This window comes from Zea mays, chromosome 4, assembly GCF_902167145.1.
Source record: "Zea mays cultivar B73 chromosome 4, Zm-B73-REFERENCE-NAM-5.0, whole genome shotgun sequence".
In the NCBI taxonomy this organism is placed as follows: domain Eukaryota; kingdom Viridiplantae; phylum Streptophyta; class Magnoliopsida; order Poales; family Poaceae; genus Zea; species Zea mays.
The window spans coordinates 53,178,406-53,198,386 of record NC_050099.1 but is presented as its reverse complement, the minus strand read 5'-3'; the positions used below and the strand labels follow the sequence as shown (position 1 = coordinate 53,198,386).

Sequence of the window (19,981 nt, the reverse complement as noted above, 5' to 3'; positions counted from 1 at the left end):
GTGCCTAGAGAATAGAAAATAAGGAATGAAAGTCTTAAGCAGAAAAGAATCAGAAGTGCGTCGACTTTAGCAAACCCTAACACCTATTTTTGGAAAGATAGTTGAAGAAAGATTCAGTCATCGTTGTTTAGTCAGATGTGAGGAAGCAATAACTTCAGAAAGTTTTTATGGACAAAAAAGATCGTCAGATGCACCAATATTAAGAAAAAAGAGGATTTCACACATAAAAGATGATCAAACTTCACTTTTCATTCATATAACTAGGGTTCTTAAAAAAGAAGGTTCGCTTAGGAACCATTTCCTACTACTACTTTTCCTACTACTACCATGTTACTACTACTATAGTACTACTACTTAAGACGGTGGCGCCTTGTCACCACTATCACCGTCGCTGCCATTGTTGTTGCCCTTGCTGCCGCTGTCCTTGCCATTGCAACTGTCACCGATGTCGTTGCCCTTACCGCACTTACTGTCACTGCCACTGTAGTTGTCACCGTCATACTCCTACTCCCCCTTCTCCTCCGACTCCAACGAGCCTTCGAGGTAGGCTCATTCAATGCCTCGAAGGTAGGCTTCCTCCTTGGGCCCCCTGTCCTCAAAGTCGGTTAGAGAATGGGGCTCCAAGGGTATGGGCAAGCTCTCGCCACTATCGAATTCCGAGAAGGTTTCCTCTAAGAACTCAAGTCCCCAAAAGAGATAGAGGGAGTAGGCTTGTGCTTCCTCTTCTTGCTATGTTTGGCCATCACACTCTTGAGAATGACAGGAATGGGGTTTTTCTTTGGCAGAGAAGGAAGAAGATGGCAATGTGACAAATGAGAAGGCCCCAGGGACAATTATATAGCAATATGGTGTCGATTTGTATCCCCAACTATAGATGGTTGCATCATCAGAGGAACATCATGGTAGCGGTTAATCTTCCAAGACAATGTGGGTTTTCACTTATACAACATCATAGGTCAGTTATGCACATTATGCCATTCTGTCAAACCAGAGCACTACTTTTGGAAAGGGCAGTTTAAAACTCATCTGTTCATACCCATTGGGTGGAGGATTATTTTTTCATTTTTTTACAAATGTCAGAAAAGATATGTGCCATAATTGAATCCTGCCGAGCCAAGTACTAGAGAACTCAATTGAGCGGTCTTCAGATGAGTAATGTTTAGTCGAGCATTCTTTAGTCGAGCAGTTTTTAGTCAATTAGTTTTGAGTTGAATAGTCCTCAGTAGAGCAGTCTTCAGTCGGTTATTATACCTGCAAGAAAGATATGACATCCGCTGGTGCACCCAATGGAAGAAGATGTCAAAAAAGGGCATCTCGTTGACTCGATAGAATGTTTATTGTTGGCAGTCTTCATATAGGGAGTTTAGCTTTTTCTTAGATCCTTGAGCTAGCCAATTAATCTCAAAGTTGACTTGAGTCTCGGGGGCTTGTGGGAGATAGATATCACCTAAATCCTCACAAGTGTGGATTGATTTCGTGGGCCATTAAAGGTCTTGAGTGGGCCAGGCAATTAAGCCCATGGCCTAGCCTACTAACTCAGGCCCATGGACAGCGGAAGGCTTGCTAGAGCACCAAGGTGTCATAGCAATCACTGTCGATGAAAATGGTGTGGAGTTCTACCTCGCCCATAAGTCTGCACAAGATCACCATGCATGCAATGTCGTGTACGAATTAGAATAGATTTCCATATGTGTACGAATAGCGATAAGCATCAACATGTAAAACCTAATCTCGTCGTGTATATAAGGTGGTATAGGTATCCCCTACAAAATGATTCTACACATATGTAGTCTGAGAGAGCATTCCATCTTGTAACCTAAAACTTCGATCAACGTAGTGTATTACGCAGTCCAATGGCTTGAACCTATATAAACTGATAAGGACATGTACATAAATTATATGGTCAAGGCCCAATCAATGATAGAGTTTCAAGCCAAAGTGGAGTTGAAGTCCAATTTATTTGTGAGCTCGGTTCGGGTTGTAGGAGTGGGCCTCACTAAAACGGGCACCCAGGCCACATACGAACTTCGTTTGGATGTTATATATACCCTTAGAAAGCTAAGGAGATAAGCTTTCCAACTCAAACGACCCCATGTCAAAATACGCTCGGAGCCTATGGAAATAATCGTAACAAAATGATGTCTCAAATCTGCGAGAAATCAGTGACGCCTATTTATGAGCGTGAAGGTCTTGTATATGCTAAGGTTGCTCGGACACCCCTTTGCCACCGCCTGAGTCGAGGACAACTCCAATTCAAAAGGGGATGATGATGAGGACATCACTCCCATACATACAATTCATAGACTAATTTGTATGTATACTTTTATTACACGTTAGTATACAAAAATGTATTTTTGAATCATAATCTAATCTACTAAGAGGAAATAGGCCGATAAATTGATTATGATTGGTCACCTAAAATATTTTTCAAGAGAATTCGGATCTAAAATATTTTTAAAAGAATCTAGAGAAACCAGGTTTTTAGCCGTTGGACTAGTAAAAAAACGAGAATTCTTCTTGAAACGTACGTTTCTCGTTCTTTTAGCATTTTGGCAGCAATTTGAAAACTCTAGAACCTGCTAAATGTACACACCCTTGCATTGATCAGCTCGATCCAAACTGCACATGGATCTCCTGATGGACCTGCTGGCCTGAACAAACCATGCCATCGATACAAACAACGACGGATATCTCTACTTATACCTTAAGGGGACAACGAGGGCGTCCACAGCATCACCGTGCCCCCGCCCCCGCCGTCCCACGCGCGTTCTCACACCCCGCCCGGTAGCCTCCATCGTCGATGGAAGGGCGCGATCTCTGCAATCCGCAGGCCCCTGCCCCCGCAAATGCCGCCATGGATGGCGGGTGCAGCGGATTTCGCCTCTATCCCGCCCCCCTCCGCGCACATCCAGCCGCATGCCCGCGCATGGCAGATCCGCCTCCCCCTCCACCAACAAGCACGCGCCAGCACCCGATTCTCGCTCCCTCAGGCATGCCCTCGCTCGGCCCCCTCCGCCGCGGCACGCGCAAACCATCGTTCCCCCGCCCGCTCCATCGATCCCCATCCCCCTCAGATCCTCCCTGCAAATCAGATCCCCACGCCCGCAGTGCCTCGCCTCGGCTGCTCTACCTCTATCCCACGACCCGCGAGATCGGAATCGCGGCGCCCCGCCGCCCTCCTCCAAAATGGCGTCGTCTCTGCTCGGGGTCACCTTTCCTCCCTCTCACTTCCTCTTCTTCATTCAGGTGTGTTAGTTAAGCAGAGGAGGTGGCTTGGTTTGTTGCTCATGTTTTTGCGTGGATGTGTCCAGGGGTTCACCAAGTCGCTGGCCATGACGGTGCTCTCCGAGATCGGGGACAAGACCTTCTTCCCCGCCGCGGTACGCCTCCTGCCTCCATCCCCCTCACGTCACGTCGCCTGCTCTTCCTCCTGTCCTTTTGCTTGCCTTCCCTGCCTCTTCTTGCGTGCGCCGTTGTCCCGTGTGACTGCGTAGACGGGCCGGGTGCACATCTCCTCTGGTGAAGTGTGCCCCCGCCCCCGCCTCGGCTCCCCTCGTGCACGCACTACCGTGATCTTCTCCCCCATCCCCGATCCGAAATCTCCTCGCCCACACTTTCCATGGAAGGCGCCCAGCAGGTCCGCGCGATCCACTCCCCCACCCTATCTCTAGGTCGATCCGCGCGATCCACTCCCCTGATCTGCCTCACATCCATGGAAGTATCCGATCTGCCGCTCCCAAACTCTCCACAGTGCCCCCGCCCCGACGTGCCCCTCCCCCGTCCGTCTCCAGCGTGCTCGTCGCCCCCGGCTGCCCGTGCCCCTGCGGCCCTGCCCCTGCCCCGCGATGCGCTCTGCTCGCCAAGCACGCCCACTCCCCATGCCCGCCACCCCCGGTGCCGCGATGCCTGCCTAACCCCCCTTCCCCTGCGACGACGGCATGTTGCGTGGATCGGCACGGTTGTGCGAATCGGCGCGGCGCGGGAGCTCGGCCGCATGAGGTGCCTCGTCGACGGTGGCCCATGGACGTGCCCCACGCCATCGCCCCCGGCCTCGCGTTGCTCACGAAAGTCCCCCAGCCCCTGCATCAGAAATTATAATTTGGGTCAGAGAAATGCAGTTCATTCTTATAAGCCCCACAATCTACATGTTCATTCTGCTAAGCCCCTCGACTCTCGATGGCAATGGTGAGCAGGCTGCCGCCACGCTGCGGAGCCAACGCTCCCCACAGCACCCGCGGTCCTGGAAGGTGAGGAGAGCACTGCCCTTCTTCCAACGAGGTAAGGAACTGACAAATGCGCGTGGTGTGTTACGCTTACCATGTAGGAGACGGTGGAGAGGGGTCTGGAGGATAACATGAGTATTGTGGAGGTAGACGACGTCTCCTGAAAATGCTAAATTTAGTTTATGTGCTGCTTCTGAATGCAGGCGATCAGTTTTTTATTGGTTTTATCTGTCGGGTCCAATTAGAAGGTCTCTGTCTAACCTATTACTGTTAGATATCATAGCGCTCAATGTTGGAGGCACCTATGTTCTTCTTGCAGGGTACCTGAATCTTGGCTTTTGATCGGTTTGTCATGGCATACATTGGCACACTTTCTTATAAGTGGCGGTGTCGTGTTTAGCATAACACACGATGATTATTTTTTTGTCTAATCTGTTCAAGAGGGTGTCCTTTTACAAAGGGACATACAGATGTTGTTTGATCTCAGTTCATTGTAACTTTTTGAGGGTGCCAGTGGGGGTGGTAATGGGCTCTAAATTTGCACTATAAAATTTAAGAATCGGATCGGATTAGGATCAGACTATTTCTTTTTAAACTAAAATTAATTAAGGGCTCAATCAAATTATGAAGAAATATTTGGATAGTGGTCCATTATAATCCCTAGGTGCCGGTGGACGTTTAAAGGATCTCCGGCCCTTGAATTTTTCTTCTTTGTCTCTAGCCAGGCTAGGCAAGGTTAAGTAAATGAACTGAATATATCCAATGTAGCCTTTTTCCTGTGATTATTTATAATCTATAAATTGAATGAGGCTACCGTGAGGACTTGGATAATTCAACGAAATTTCTCGAATTCATTTTTTTAGTTTCTTGTAGCGTTGATCGTGATTGGAAGACGATTGAAGCATGTGTCGGCTCAAAGACTGTTATACAGGTAATCCATAGCCTAAATCCTTAATAATAGTTCTCAAAATACTTCTGATCTTAAGCTACATGCATTTGGTAATGATTACTTAGTAATCAATCTATGTTATATAATGTCCCCAATCTATTAAAAATATTCCTTTGACAGATAAGGACTCACGCACTGAAGTACTTCTTGAAGGTTCAGAAGAATGGTGCGCGCGAGCATCTACCCCCACCTCAGGCCAAAACGAAAGGCAGCTCATCCATGTCCATAGAAAGCATCTAATAATGGTCTGCGTTATTCAAGGACCTAGCTATTTGGCATGATTTTTTCTAGATAACAAGTAATGACTAGATTCATTTGGCTCATGCAGTTTCTCAAACTATTTTATTACAAGGACAACCTACCTAGCGACAGCAAGGTTCTGTCATGCCTATGGATACTGCTACTGTGAGAAACACAAATGTGAATGTGGCAGTGCCGTCGTGGGACGATTTTTTTTTCTCGAAAGCGCAGGGGAACTGCGCGGCCGCCGTGGGACGATACTCTTGCTCAATCTCTTAGTGCTGGTATTTTTTCAGGTTTCATAATCACTATGACCTGCATACAAAAATAAATGCCAGTAGAGCCAATTGTAACTTTTCATGTATTGGTGGTGCAGGTGCAACAAATAACTGTTCAGGTAGCACAGAGAGTCCGTCTGGTACTTGGCCAACTTCTGAAGCAGTTGAGCAAGAAATTATGGTTCCATCACTCTGTGGTGAGCACTCCCCTCGAAAAGTTTTTCTTTGGGATACCAAATTTCTAGATTATAGGTTACTATTTGCTACATCAATCTTAGTTGGAAAGTTTATGATGAACCATTCAACCCATTCCATAGAATTACAAGCACGCAAAGCTTGAACTCTAACAGACTCGCTTGTTTAGTCCAAATGTAGGATAAGAAATAAGAATTCGATGAAGTAAAAAATAAAGAAAATAAATGGAAAATAAAATGTAATGACTCGTCCTAGCTATGTTCTTTGCTTATATACTTGAGTTTTTTGTTCTGACTAATACCATGAACTTCCATGCAAGTGGTTGAGCTGATGGCTTTCAACTGAGTTTGAGAAACATCTGACGCCCTATCTGCAACAACCCTGATTATTGACATCAAGCCTAGCAAGGGTCAGCGCAATTCTTGCAGAAATTTGTTCGGGCGAAATATTAGTTGTTACTGATTCTAAGCTTGGAAATGTTATAAAAGAAAAGCTGGTTAGTGGTGTTTGTCAATTTATTGCTTTCTTTACATGGATAAGCCATCCTTAAATATTCAACGCGCTATTGCATAAAATTGGCTATCTCTACAATAGTGTTGTGATGGAGCTGATGCGAGGGCTGAGAAATCAGCTCATTCAGCTTATAAGTGGGTTGGGTACATAAGACCTGGGTCCAATGAGCTTGGGATTGTCGCACAACTTGTTTTTGGCTTAGTGGGTTCAGTCCCGAGAAGGTGAGTCTTGTATTGGTGCTACCGGCCATCTTATTTATCATGTTGTTATGTGCTCCATTTTTTGCTTTTATTGTATCAACATTTGTCCTTGGCATGAAATCATCTGGAAACATCTCTCAACTAAAAACAATGTCAGGGATCAATCTTTTTACCGAAGTCTCTATTCTTGTCTGAACATTATGCAAGTGGTTTTCTTTGAAATCATAAGCATGGAGTGCATCTATTTAAAGATAAAGCTTGGACAACCAATCATTTATTATCCGAGAATTTAATTTGGTTTTATTAATTAATTTAAACCTTTCTATAGGAAGAGAGTGGCTCTTCACTCCCATCGGACTGATAAAAAGTGAGTCACATGTTTTCTTATTTGTTTGACTTATGTTGGTGTGATATTTTGCCAAACAGATTTATATGGTTTTTCAGAAGCATTCTTACTATTTTATATGGTTTTTGAACAAGTGAATGTTTGGACTGCGTTCTAATGTTAATCATGTTTTGTTTTGTTTTGTTTTTGCCAGGCTAACGTTCCGGAGAAAGAAATGTAGTTTGGTTATGTGGTTTTGCAGACCTGTATCTATTTGTGTAATACATTTGCCTGTATATGTGCAGCTTATGTCTATAATTCTTCAAGTCTACATATGACTGCATCATTCTTCAGCCTTCTAGACTCCTTCCACTTCTGCCCCTCGGATACAAGGTTAGTTTGAGACCGTGAGCAAGCATACCCATCCATCTTTTTCTCTTTCTTCAACCATATAGGTACAACAATAATTCATCTGCCTGCTACTAAGACATATCTGCTCTTTTCATTGTTCTGAGTTGGGTAATCATTTCTGCTCAGATTAACAAGTATTCAGTACACCAATTTTTTAATCTTTATAAGATAAGAAGCAAAGTCAACAAACCATGGAGCATGTAGTATCGTAGCTATTTGTGCCAGAGATATTTTAGCTACAGTTTGATAATAATATTCAATAGACATATTTTCATTGACATAATATTCAGTTGGCCTATTTTAGCTACAGTTTGATCACCATCTAAGCCGTAGCTATTTGTGCCAGAGATGACCACTCCTTTATTTTTTGTTCCTGTGTGCCAAAATAGTGCTTGCATGTTTTCCACACAGAAATTCACTAATACATAAATCTGGACGAGTGCATTTGATATCTATGTGATTACATGGTGAAAATAGGCCTTTTGATGCCCTGCTCGGATTCTCCTAGGTAAAAATGGTAAAGTTACTTTTACTGAGCATGCACATGCGAGTTGAGTATCCTGTATTTTTTGGAATTTGAGTTTATTCATGAGTTCCTTTATGGTGTGATGATATCTGCATGCAAACTAGAATTCTGCTCCAAACTTGCATATGAAATGATGAAATGCAATGAACAATACTTTTTGAGTTGTTGTAAAGTTTAATCTCTACTACACCATATGTTGGTAACGAGGGCGTCCACCGGCATCACCACGCCTCCGCCCTCGCCCTCCCCCCCCCCCCCCCCCCCGCCAATCTCGCAGCAGCGCGCCATCCCAGCTCGGAAATCTCGCATCGGCTCTCACCGCGTCGAAGCCATTCCCCAGTCGTCACCAGCGCGACACCATTCCCTCCCCGTCCAAGCCCTTCCCCACCGGAGACCTCTCCCTTCCCCACTTCCCCACTGTGGTCCCCCTTCCCCACCCACTGTAGACTGCACCATTCACCGGATACCGCTTCCTCCAATCCCATCTCGACCCTCTGCCCTCCTCGGGTTCCTAGAGCACATGAGCAGGGGAGGTTTCCACCAGGCCGAGGCGCCATACCAGTCCGCTCTCGCTGCACGCGTCGTCACGTGGGCCGTTGACTTCAGCTTCTCCTTCCTCATCATCGAGGACCTCGTCACCAGTGGGTCCTCCATGCTCGAGATCGCCACCCCACTCCGCGTCGAGGGGCTCGTGGTCGCCGACGCCATCGTTGTCGTCAACCCTGAGCAGGGCGACAGGAAGAACCTCAGCTAATGGGATCATGCTGCACTCGCTCATGACCCTAATAGAGTTCCTAAGGTGATTCATATACATTGTAAGTGAAACGAAGAACATGCATTTTTATGGGTGTTATACTGCTAATGGTAGTTTCCCCTTATAATTAATTTAATAGTTTAATAAAAGATAACACACCCAGCACTTGATTTTTGTCAAAGGTTTTGCAAACCTGTTACCTATCTGGTTAATTTTGGATTTTTTAAATTCTACTTCAGAAATAGCAGCTTCACATGACTTTTCTTCACTGGTAATTGATGCTTCGATGTTGGAGGAAATATGATTTTAAAATAAAAACCTCAACAGTTGGGTTGATCAGTTCACTTGCTTTAAGAAGTATAGTACTGATAGTATGAGAATGGACTACACCAATAAAAAAGGTTAATGCTTCCATACCTAATGGGTTGTAGTTCAAAAATTGAGGTTCCTTCCTTTGTTTTCCTTCGTACAATCTTCATTGGCTGCTTCTGCTGTAAGCTAAAGTAATTGTTCCATTTATGAACAAATTGTCCCTATGCATATTCTCATGTTTTTCTTTTGATTTATTTTAGAAAATGGTTTAGAGATCGAGGAAGTCACTCGTGAGAAAGTGAATTTCTTAGAAGAGCTTTTGAGCAGCACATAATTTGCTTACCAATTAGCGGATCCGATGACTTCAGCAAAAGCATATGTCATTCTTGCAAAGAGCATGATAATCTTTCGCTTGCATGGGAGCTTAGTTCGCAAATAAGGAATTGCCAAAGATTGTTCTCTAAAGGGGCAGTTAGTGGGAGAGCAATCACTTGCTTTAGTTAGTAATTTAAAAACTTTGGACTCCAATCAGTTATGTATAGTAGAATCAATTGTCAGTTAACATAAACATAAGGGGTCTTCCCATGACATGATATGTTAGCATGGATGTCCATCGAGGCTGTGATGCACTCTGCATTTGTTTTATTCATGTATAACTGTAATCATATTATAGTTTTTTTGGAAATGTTTGCTCTATACCCGATCATATTCTAAAGCCACCATTGAGTCTCAACCTGTCTTACTTAACATTTGTAGTCACCTATCTGTGTGTAGAGCTGCACTAGCTGTTCTTATTGTCAGGTTCTGTTGGTGAGAACATGTTCCATTGGCAAGCGACCATCATGGGGCCTTCAGACACCCCATTTGCAGGTGGGGTATTCTTGGTGAACATTCACTTCCCACCGAATTACCCTTTCAAGCCACCAAAGGTATTTTTTCTCTAATTTATGATTTCTAATGTCACCTTTACTTGTATATTTGGATTCCTAGAGCTACAATTGTGCATCCTTGGTCAACATATCATATGATAACTCTTAAACCAGTTATAGTGATCTAATGCAAAGATGATATGCTTATGTGCAGGTGTCTTTCCACACCAAGGTTTTCGACCTGAACATTAACGACAACAACAACATTTGCCTTGGACATTCTTAAGGAACAATGTGGCAAAACTTATTTCACGCTCTGTAGGAAAGGGAAACACCATTCTTTCGCATAAGCACGATGGTTCGGCCAACTGAACATGTCCCAGTCCACAACTATGTAGCTGAGAACCTCATAGGTAGATTCACAGTAGTTAACTGTCTGCTTGAACAAACTGATGCAGATGTTTGTTCTATGTAAAAGATGACACTGTTGTTGGTTTTAATACTGAAATGTCATCCTAACCATTTTAGTAGCTATGTCCAACACATTCTATTTTCATTTCTCTAAATGTTGGCAGCTGCTCTCCAATACGTATTACATGGTTGTCTCATGGTCTATGTAAGGAAACCTTGAACCTGAATGCGCATAACTTTAGTTGCTCTACCTGTTTTTAGAGGAATTATATTTAGATGGGTTGAATATTGTCATAATATATGTCCATATGTAAGTAATATAGAAATCACGCCACAACATATTTCTCCACAACATATAAGATAAGAGGGTCATATTTGTGAGCTAAAATAATTTTGATAGATAAGAGGGTCATATTTGTGAGCTAGAATAGTTTTGATAGCCACAACTCGCCATCTCCTTTTTTTCTACTTTTCACCCTGCAATGCAAAATTGTTCTAAGAAGGTCATGGTACATCACCATATCATATATTACCAACTTTTAGGATTTGCCTAATTCAATTAATAGTGATATTGAGCCAAATTTTGGTTGTTCGAAATGTCAGACTTCAACATTTGTTAATTTTGTTGAGTTGAGTCTTGATAGCATCACTAAATAAAGACTTATACATGCACAAACATCCCCCGTTGCAACGCACGGGCATATACCTAGTACGAGTATATGTTGTAACCGAAAGCGAATCCTTCAATCATCTCTTTTAATACCTCTCACATCATCTCGGGATTCCCACCGTCTCATTTAATACCTCATAGCGGATTCCTTCAATCATCGGTATATCTATACGGACTCTTTTATTTTGTTGCCAATATAATGACATGTACAGTCTACAGACAACGGTTATATATATATATATATAACACGTATAGATAATATAAATAACAAATTATACAGTGAGTTGTCTATTTATAATATCTATAAATTTTTTAATTTATGAGTGGAACAAGGGCAACCATCTCTTGCATGGGAGCTTGAGGCAAAGCTATCTCTTCACAAAAGTACGACATATGACTCTCTTCTCCTTAATTAGCGTCCACGTTGGATTTTTTTCATTTAATTGCTGATTAGGGCATATGAAACCCCATTTAATATGGAGTCTCTTGAGAGACCTCTAAGGGGTTAGATAAAAAAAATACAAGAGACGAACTCTTCGCGAAAAGTCTGTTTCTACACGACTCTTTATGCATAATGTCTCTTAACTGCATTTATGCATCGTCTAGAGCCTCAGGGTTGTAACATAAAGTCTCTTAATTGTCTCTTGCACATGGAAAAACCGAACTAGCGTCTCAGGACAACCCCATTAATTAAGTGCAAAAAAATCAAGAGACGGACTCTTTGTGCACGACTTTCTATACATTTTGTCTCTTAACTACATTAATATTCTAGTGGTTAAGAGTTGTATGATACAATTTCTTTATCATATCTTTTGCTTGGAAAACCGAGTAAAGGGCTCTAAGTTGTACATGTCCTTACGTGGCTGCTTAGAGACGGTGTATTTAAGGTGTGTTTAGTTTGGCTTTTAGCTTTGACTTTTACCCCCTAAAAGTCAAAAGTCAAACTAAAGGTCAGAATCTGGAAAACAACTTTTTTTAAAAAAACTGACTTTCTTGCAGTGTAAAATTGAAAGTATCTCTGGACCTGCTTTTAGCAGCCTTCAGGTGGAACTGTAAAAATATATATGTAAGAATTTTTAGCGACTTTTAGTAGTTTCCACCAAACGGTTTCTAACTTTTTTCACAGCTCACAACAGCTTTTTTTCACAGACACAACACAACCAAACATACCCTTAATGCCGCTGCACGTGGCCTAACCCTTTCAGCAAACATTTCTCACCAATAGACCTCTTGTTCCGGTGAAACCTTTTCTAGAAGCAAACACATAACTCGACGTGCGGTCTACAAGTCTATGGACGTGACACTGATGTGTTACGCCACAACGAACGGGCATGGAAGGTGGATGGGGGCGTTGTCTTGAATTGCGAGGATATATATCCATCCACTTTAAATATATAGAAGATATGTTCCTCTATAACATCTAAGGGTGTTATATATAAAACATTCTCTAAATATAGAAGATATCTTAAGAGTAACTTCAATAGACTAGATATAATCTTAACTAAAATTAAAGTTTTATGAGAAAAACTTAAAAAATAGACAGCTTTTTAAATGGTGGGATAACATACTCTCTAAATCTTGTCTATCAATATTCAAATCAATTCACACTCGGCCTGAATAAGGTACATGTGTTTGTATAAAAAAACAAATCTACAGTTAACGTGTCTTTCTTTTATTGCTAACAATTAATAAAAGAGTACTTCGTAGAAAATGCCTTTGAAACATTAAATATACTTTGCTGATAATTAACCAAAAGTACAATAAAATAGATTTTATATATGCTAAAAGGGGAAAAACATTTTAACGAATCTAGTGGCACATGCTTGACATATATGAGGTAGGAATACAATATACTAGTAGATTTTAGTATCCATGAGCCGTGAGATTGATCAACCTTCACAAAGTACTAGCATATGAGCTGGATCGGAATGCTTGTAAAAAAACCAGCGATAGGAGCGTGCATTTACACTTCTGTCTGTCTTCCTCTGTGCTGTAGGTAATGCCCTCCTGGCTTCAACATACCATACCCACGCGAGGAACGACATGAGGACGATGAGAATGGGAGGTCGCGAAGACGGCAGGGCGCGGGAGGGGCGACGGCGGGTGCCGCGGGAGGATGAGCGGTAGGAGAAATAGGCACGAGAAGTGGAACATGCGCGGGAGGAGGGAGATAGCGAGGTGGCCGGGCTCGTTAAAGATGCCTAGCAACCTGGATGGGATGCTGAGCAGGATAGAGTAGCTAGAGTAGCGAGAAAAAAACTAAAAGAGAGTTTGTTGGATTGGGTTTTTATGGTCATTTTTTATTTTTACCGACGCTAATCGGTTTAGCCAGGTTTCTGGAGTTACTCTTATTTTCTCTACTTGAGGATTCTCTATCTATTTTATACTTGAGAAAATAAATTAAATAAAACTAAAATATATATAAGATATCTAAGTGTATAGCAAATACATACGTAAAAAATCTAGAGCAAAATACATTTCCAATATAAATTTTTTATGTATAAAGGACAAAATATAGATGATGTTGTTGAAGATAAATGATATAGATGAATGAATCTTTTAGAGAAGTCTATATGATAGATATAGAGGATACTACTTGAGACAGTATAAGACGACGAAAATATATCGACGTTGTAAAGTTGAACTAGATTTAGTGTACTATAGGTCTAGTCTTAGTGTGGAGTTTTATGTGTTGTCTTCGAGGCTGACATACCATATAGAATGAATTTAAACGTCTCTACTATATTAAAGCACTAGTTTCAACGGTCGTCCTGCGTCAAAATAATTTGAAAAAAAGTTCATTACATCTTTTGGAATGGACCCGCCATTCTATCGTCCACACATCTGTACCGTCCGTTCTATCGCCTCACGCCATCCAACCACGCATGCGCTCTCCCCGATATTATGCCCGCCCCTACCCACGCGTGGCGTAGCCACCCGTTCTGCGACCATCGCTCCTTTAATAGAAAATATTTATCTTTACTATTATATAATACATGAGTTTCGTCGATTTCTTCGTGCATCAATGCGCTCCCGCGGGAGCATCCTAGACCTCCTCGCTTGTGTTTGCGTCTACATCAAAATGTAAGGCATGCAACAAAAATATTAAGTGAGAGTAGGGATTGAACCAACGCCCTCTACCACAACAACACTTGTATAATTACATTAAAATTAAGAGATCGATATCGTTAATATATGAACTAATAATTAGAAAAATTAAAATATAATCACACATGATATATAGAAACCACCGTAGCCATGTACCGGTAATATGGATAAATTCTCAGACTCATCTACAACTTTTTCATATGGATGTGGGGTTTAAATGGTAAAAATAAGAAAATTGTGCACAATTGTTGACTCTAAACTCACGTTCACATCCACATAGCCACTAGAACACATGTTTTTATGTTTTATACTCTATATTCAAGTATACTATAGAGATTTTATAGAAAAACAACGAAAAAATAAAATAGGGCCAAGTCATGTCGTGCTCGGGCTGACCAAAACCGTGTCGGGCCACAGGCCACTCATCATGCCTGGTTTATTTTGACATGTATACTCGTACACTAGTGTTGCGCCCGTGTAGTCAGATAACATTAATTCCATTTGAGTAAGGTCTACCTTAAGTGTACAGATACCGTTGCAACATACGGACACTTAGCTAGTCTATTTTTAAAGAAAAAGTTTCATTATGTGGCTTTGTGGACACTTAATTTAATGATCCATATAGAATTGGTAATTGTACCAAGATAGTTAAATTCTCATAGATCTTATTTTTTTCTTCATACAAAATTGGTAATTGTATCAAGAGAGTTTTGTTCTCATAAATCTTATTTATTCACTCTTGTTAAAAACATTACCATGTTATAAAAATGACTATACGTCAGCTTATTAAATATAAATAGAACTCTGATATTACTCCTTGTGTAGCTTAAGCGGAACCACCACTCTATCTGACGTTTAGTCATCCTCAACGGAGCCTTTTTTCCCCAAGTTTAAGACGTGTTGCATGACGTTGCTTTTGATAGTGCCATATTACTGAGAATACAACTAAATATGGACCAAACAACCAACCCTTTTATCATATAGCCTCTCCATAGCATTTAATTACATGATCATCCGGAGTTGAAAGTTGAGTCAAAGTGAGTTTCATCATCTTTTCTCTTTTTTTAACGTTGCCTTGCTGCCATAAATGCCTATAATGTCTCCGCTGACAATTGACCTCTTGTTCAACGTACGATATGCGTAAGAATTTAATTAGTGCACATTGAGTTCTTTTGTATTTATCCTATATTTTAGGTGCGTGAATTTTTTTTATATAATTTCAGACACAAAACACATTTACCATTGAGTAATATAAGTAAATTATTATGTTTTAATTTTTATTTATCTTTGTATTTTAACATATCAATTCTTTTGTCCTTGACTATAGAAATAATTGTAAAATTGTTAGTTGCCTTTGTACCGACACAAACTAGATCTTTTTAAATTTTAGAACCAAACTTTATGGATTGTGTCTACAGAAATTGTAACCAACTTAAACTATAACTTCAATATATAAAATATATGTAATAACCACCGTCAGAATTGAAACTAAAATGCAGGCTGAAAGGGTTCATTCTTACGTGTAGTTTTGTGTTTATACAATATAGGTTTATGGAGAGGCGAGGGGCCTAAATCGAAAACATCCATGGTTGGATGGTCTTCAATTTTCTCTGTTTTACCCGCCACCGGCCTCCGTCGTCGTCGTGTCCATCACTCCATCCATATGAGAGAGGAGAATATGCGCCATGCTCCCGGAGTCCCTGTAGCACAATACTGTCAGTACATACTCCTATATAGATATGCAGGCTTCCCCGTAAGACAAGCCGCTCTTCACCTCGGATTGCGCCTTCAATTCGTTCGTCCTTCCATGTCGATTGATTCTTGATTGATTGGGAGTGGGGGAAAAGGAGAGCCGGGGAGGGAAAGGCAAAGCAGAGCCCGTAGCGTCCTTGTCACAGACAGACAGACAGATAGATAGATTGTTGGCTATGGCGTCGTCGAGGGGGCCTCTCGCCGCGCTGCTACTGCTGGCCGCCTGCGCCGCCTTCTTCCCTGCCGCCGGAGCCGCCGGCACGCCGGACGGGTCGGAGGAGTGGGGCTACGTGGAAGTCCGGCCCAGTAAGCAAGCCCGACTGCGATTTCTAATCTGATCTGCGTGTCGCTGCTCGTTTTTGACCCGTGATGGACTTGCTCTGGTTGCCGCACCTCCTTCTCCTTCTTCAGAGGCGCACATGTTCTGGTGGCTGTACCACAGCCCACAGCGCGTGGACAACGGCAAGACGCCATGGCCGACAGTGCTGTGGCTACAGGGAGGGCCGGTGAGTACATCATAGATTGGATTGGATTGGACGGAACTGTCGTTGGATAGCCCAGCTCGTTCTGCAATAAATGAAATAAAAATGTTATACTAATGGATGGACGCAATGGTTTCATTTCATCGCCAGGGCGCGTCCGGCGTCGGGTACGGCAACTTCATGGAGATCGGGCCGCTGGACGAGAAGCTTAAGCCCCGCGCAACCACATGGCTCGCCAAGGCCGACCTCCTCTTCGTGGTTAGTGCTTTAGGTAGCTTTTAATTGTTAGCCACAAGGCAAGGCAACGCAACCCTATCGAATCGATGAACGGCAATGGCAGGACAACCCGGTTGGCACGGGGTTCAGCTACGTGGACGGCGGCGACAAGAGCCTGATGGCGCACACGGACGCCGAGGCGGCGCGCGACCTCGTCACGCTGCTCTGCGCGCTGTACCGCGACAGCCCGCGGCTCCGTGCCAGCCCGCTCTACATCGTCGCCGAGTCCTACGGCGGCAAGTTCGCGGTCACCACGGCGCTCGCGGCGCTCAGGGCCGTCGACCAGGGCCGCCTCGGCGTCCACCTCGCCGGCGTCGCCCTCGGGGATAGCTGGATCTCGCCGCTCGACTTCGTGGTGAGTTTCACTGCAACCCTATTTTTACAAAGGATTTTCATTTTACAAGAGAAATTATTTCATTTTACTTTGGAAAAATAAATTTTTTTGGAAAGATGTAGTTGCCAAACTAGCCCTTAGTTAGTCCATTCTTGGTATTACTTGCAACTTTTAAAAAACTATAAATAATGTTGACTACTGACAGTGTAAAGTGTTACATCTTTAAACTCTGTCGTCTATTGTAATAGTCAACGACAGATGCATGGCCCGCGTGTGGTGCACAGTGCACTAGAGAGTAGAGACTAGACTAGCAGCAGCAAGTGATGTCTGATGACTGAGCAAAATGAATGGGCTGGATGATCTGTTGCCTATCTTGCAGTTGTCGTGGGGGCCGTTGCTGTACCAGGTGTCCCGGGTGGACGAGAAGGGCCTGCAGCAGTGCAACAGCGTGGCGGCCAAGATCAAGGAGCAGCTGGAGAAGGGGCAGTTCGCGGACGCCGAGGCCTCGTGGTCGGAGCTGGAGGGCGTCGTCCTCGCCAGCTCCAACTCCGTCGTACGCACGCGCGCGCCATACATACCACCATGACCGTACCGTACTCCCTTTATGCTGCATATTGCCTACACTGAATGCTACTGCTGTTACAATGCAGAACTTCTACAACTTTCTCAAGGACGAGGCGTCGGGGGACGCCACCGCCACTGCCACAGCGGCGGTGTCGACACTGGCGTCCTTCAGGCGCCGGGGCGGCTACTCGGGCTACCTCAGCTCCATGGCGGCGTCTTCGTCGTCGTCAGCAGGCGGCTTCGACGGGCTCATGAACACGGTCATCAAGAAGAAGCTCGGCATCATCCCAAAGGATCTCAAGTAGGCCGGCCGCCATGCTTGGCTTTCCACAAATTTCGATTGCTGAGACAGAGAGGGAGCGAACCATTATCGTCGACGGATGGTGTACCATACCATACACAAGAAAGGTCAAGCTAGTTAGGAATGACTAGAATGTATGTGTGCCTGCAGGTGGGGAGAGCAGTCAGACGACGTGTTCGATGCTCTGGCTGGAGACTTCATGAAGCCCAGGATACAGGAGGTGGACCAGCTCCTCAAGCTTGGCGTCAATGTCACCATCTACAGCGGACAGGTATTCTGACTGATGAACCAAACAAACTCACTGAACGAGTGACTGACGAAACTGATCCATGGTTGGCATTACCACCACATGCTAGCCTGTTTGATCTGCTCTGCTTTTTCTTGGACATATGGATCTCCTTATTGTTTGCAAATAAAATAACTTGGCCATTAGATAGTACTAACAAGTCTTTCTTTCTCTCTCTCTCTCTTGCAGCTCGACCTCATCTGCGCGACCAAAGGCACCATGGACTGGGTTCAGAAGCTCAAGTAAGTGTAGTCTCTGTGATCTCACACGCACAATGTCTAGCTGCTAGCTCTGGTCACAATTCACAACAACACAAGTGGCCTAGCCTCCTAGCTTACTGATGCGATGCCTGCTGCTGCTGCTGCTTTTGTCATCCATCAGGTGGGACGACCTCAACAGTTTCCTGAGCTCTCCTAGAACGCCCATCTACTGCGACAAGGAGGGGCAGTCCGGCACCCAGGCCTTCGTCAAGTCCTACAAGAACCTCAATTTCTACTGGATACTCGAAGCCGGACACATGGTAATTAACGAATGGTAACCCACCCCTTTGTTTTGGTTGTTGCATTAGCACTCGAGCGCACATTAAACTGTTGGTCGAGCGAGCAGCACGCATGTCGCTGTTGCGCATCACACATATATATCGCCGTGACCAAGTTGAGAAGGTGACGCGCCATCCACCCTGATGCATACTCGCTCGTCCAGTGAGTGCATAAGCTGGAAAGAGCGTGCATTCATGCAATTGGTGAGATATAGCTTCTTCGTGCCCACGTGCACCAGAAACGCTCCATGCATCAGCTGCCTGTTGCTCCATTCATGATTCCCTCTCCTCTCTCAATGAAGAGAGACAAGACTCCGGTCACAGGCCAGCCGGGCACACACATGCACCAACAATGATATGTAGACAGACAGATTCCTAGATTGTAGGCAGCTAGCTAGGACAGCATGAGGCAGAGAGCTGCTTCGCTGTCTTCTTCAATGTCTTTATATAGACCGGTGAACATGGGAATGGAGGAGATTTATGGGAGAGGAATCTTCTCGCTATTTAATTTTGAATACGAGAGGATTCCTTCTCTATGGATCCTCTCCATTTCACTGTCCACCAAACTAGCTCTTACATGGAACAAAAAGATTTAAATGTTTTTTGCATAAGATGGCCAGATGGAGTACTTACTAATGTTCCACTTCCTGTCTTGATGCTGATGGCAACAATGGACAGGTACCCCTGGACAACCCTTGCCCTGCGCTCAAGATGCTGGCTGACATTACGCGATCTCCTGCCGAGTAGCAGGAGGAAGAAAACAAGGCGACGGAATGGAACGGCCTGACACCAGTTCTTCAAGATTCTTCTCTTTTCATACAGTCAGAGAAAAATAAGTCATTGGTGGTAGCATTCATACATGCAACAATAAACACAAAGGAAAAGGTAGTGATAGGATCAGACAGATATTTAATTCGGCAGATATTATTGTGTAGCACCGCTATAGAGCTTGCAGCTGAATTTCCAACATGATGATCTGATTGACAGTGCTTCTCCTGTCTCAACTCAACACCTGAGCTGACACGATCTCGCCTCCTTTCTGAATTGCCTCTGCTCCCTTGTATTAACCGTAACGACTAATATGCAATTAGACCTATGTATAAGCCTGCAAACGAGCATCCTAGTCTGTTTAATCATGATTTAACTGTATATAGTTATAGTTTGTTAGGGGCTTCTTTATAAATCTATACGAGCTAGTGGAAATATTTAAGTGTTAAATATGACATACGTTTAGATCATGATCTATGGATTAGGATGCTCGCTGGTATTTATCTGTGTTAAATTGTCTTATACAGATTGGTACCATGCTCAAAGCAGATCCAATGCGGCATAAGTTTTTCTATCTCCGTCCAACAAAGTACGACATTTCAGTTTTGTTCTGAGTAGTATAATCAAAGTAAGGCATCTATAGAGAGAATCATTCTTGTTCCGAGTAGCTAGCTAGAGAAATATATTCCATTATCT

At 43.4% G+C, this 19,981-nt stretch overlaps 1 protein-coding gene across 1 annotated transcript; it reads left to right on the top strand.

The window, feature by feature from the left end:
* The first annotated feature begins 15,627 nt into the window (after positions 1-15,627).
* Positions 15,628-19,521, top strand: LOC100281757 (retinoid-inducible serine carboxypeptidase). Its single transcript, NM_001154677.2, has 10 exons — positions 15,628-16,042; positions 16,148-16,242; positions 16,369-16,476; positions 16,559-16,849; positions 17,208-17,381; positions 17,479-17,693; positions 17,844-17,964; positions 18,169-18,221; positions 18,361-18,499; positions 19,196-19,521. The coding sequence occupies exons 1-10, from the start codon at positions 15,913-15,915 to the stop codon at positions 19,262-19,264; spliced, it is 1,395 nt and encodes a 464-aa protein (NP_001148149.1). The 5' UTR covers positions 15,628-15,912; the 3' UTR covers positions 19,265-19,521.
* Positions 19,522-19,981: the final 460 nt, after the last annotated feature.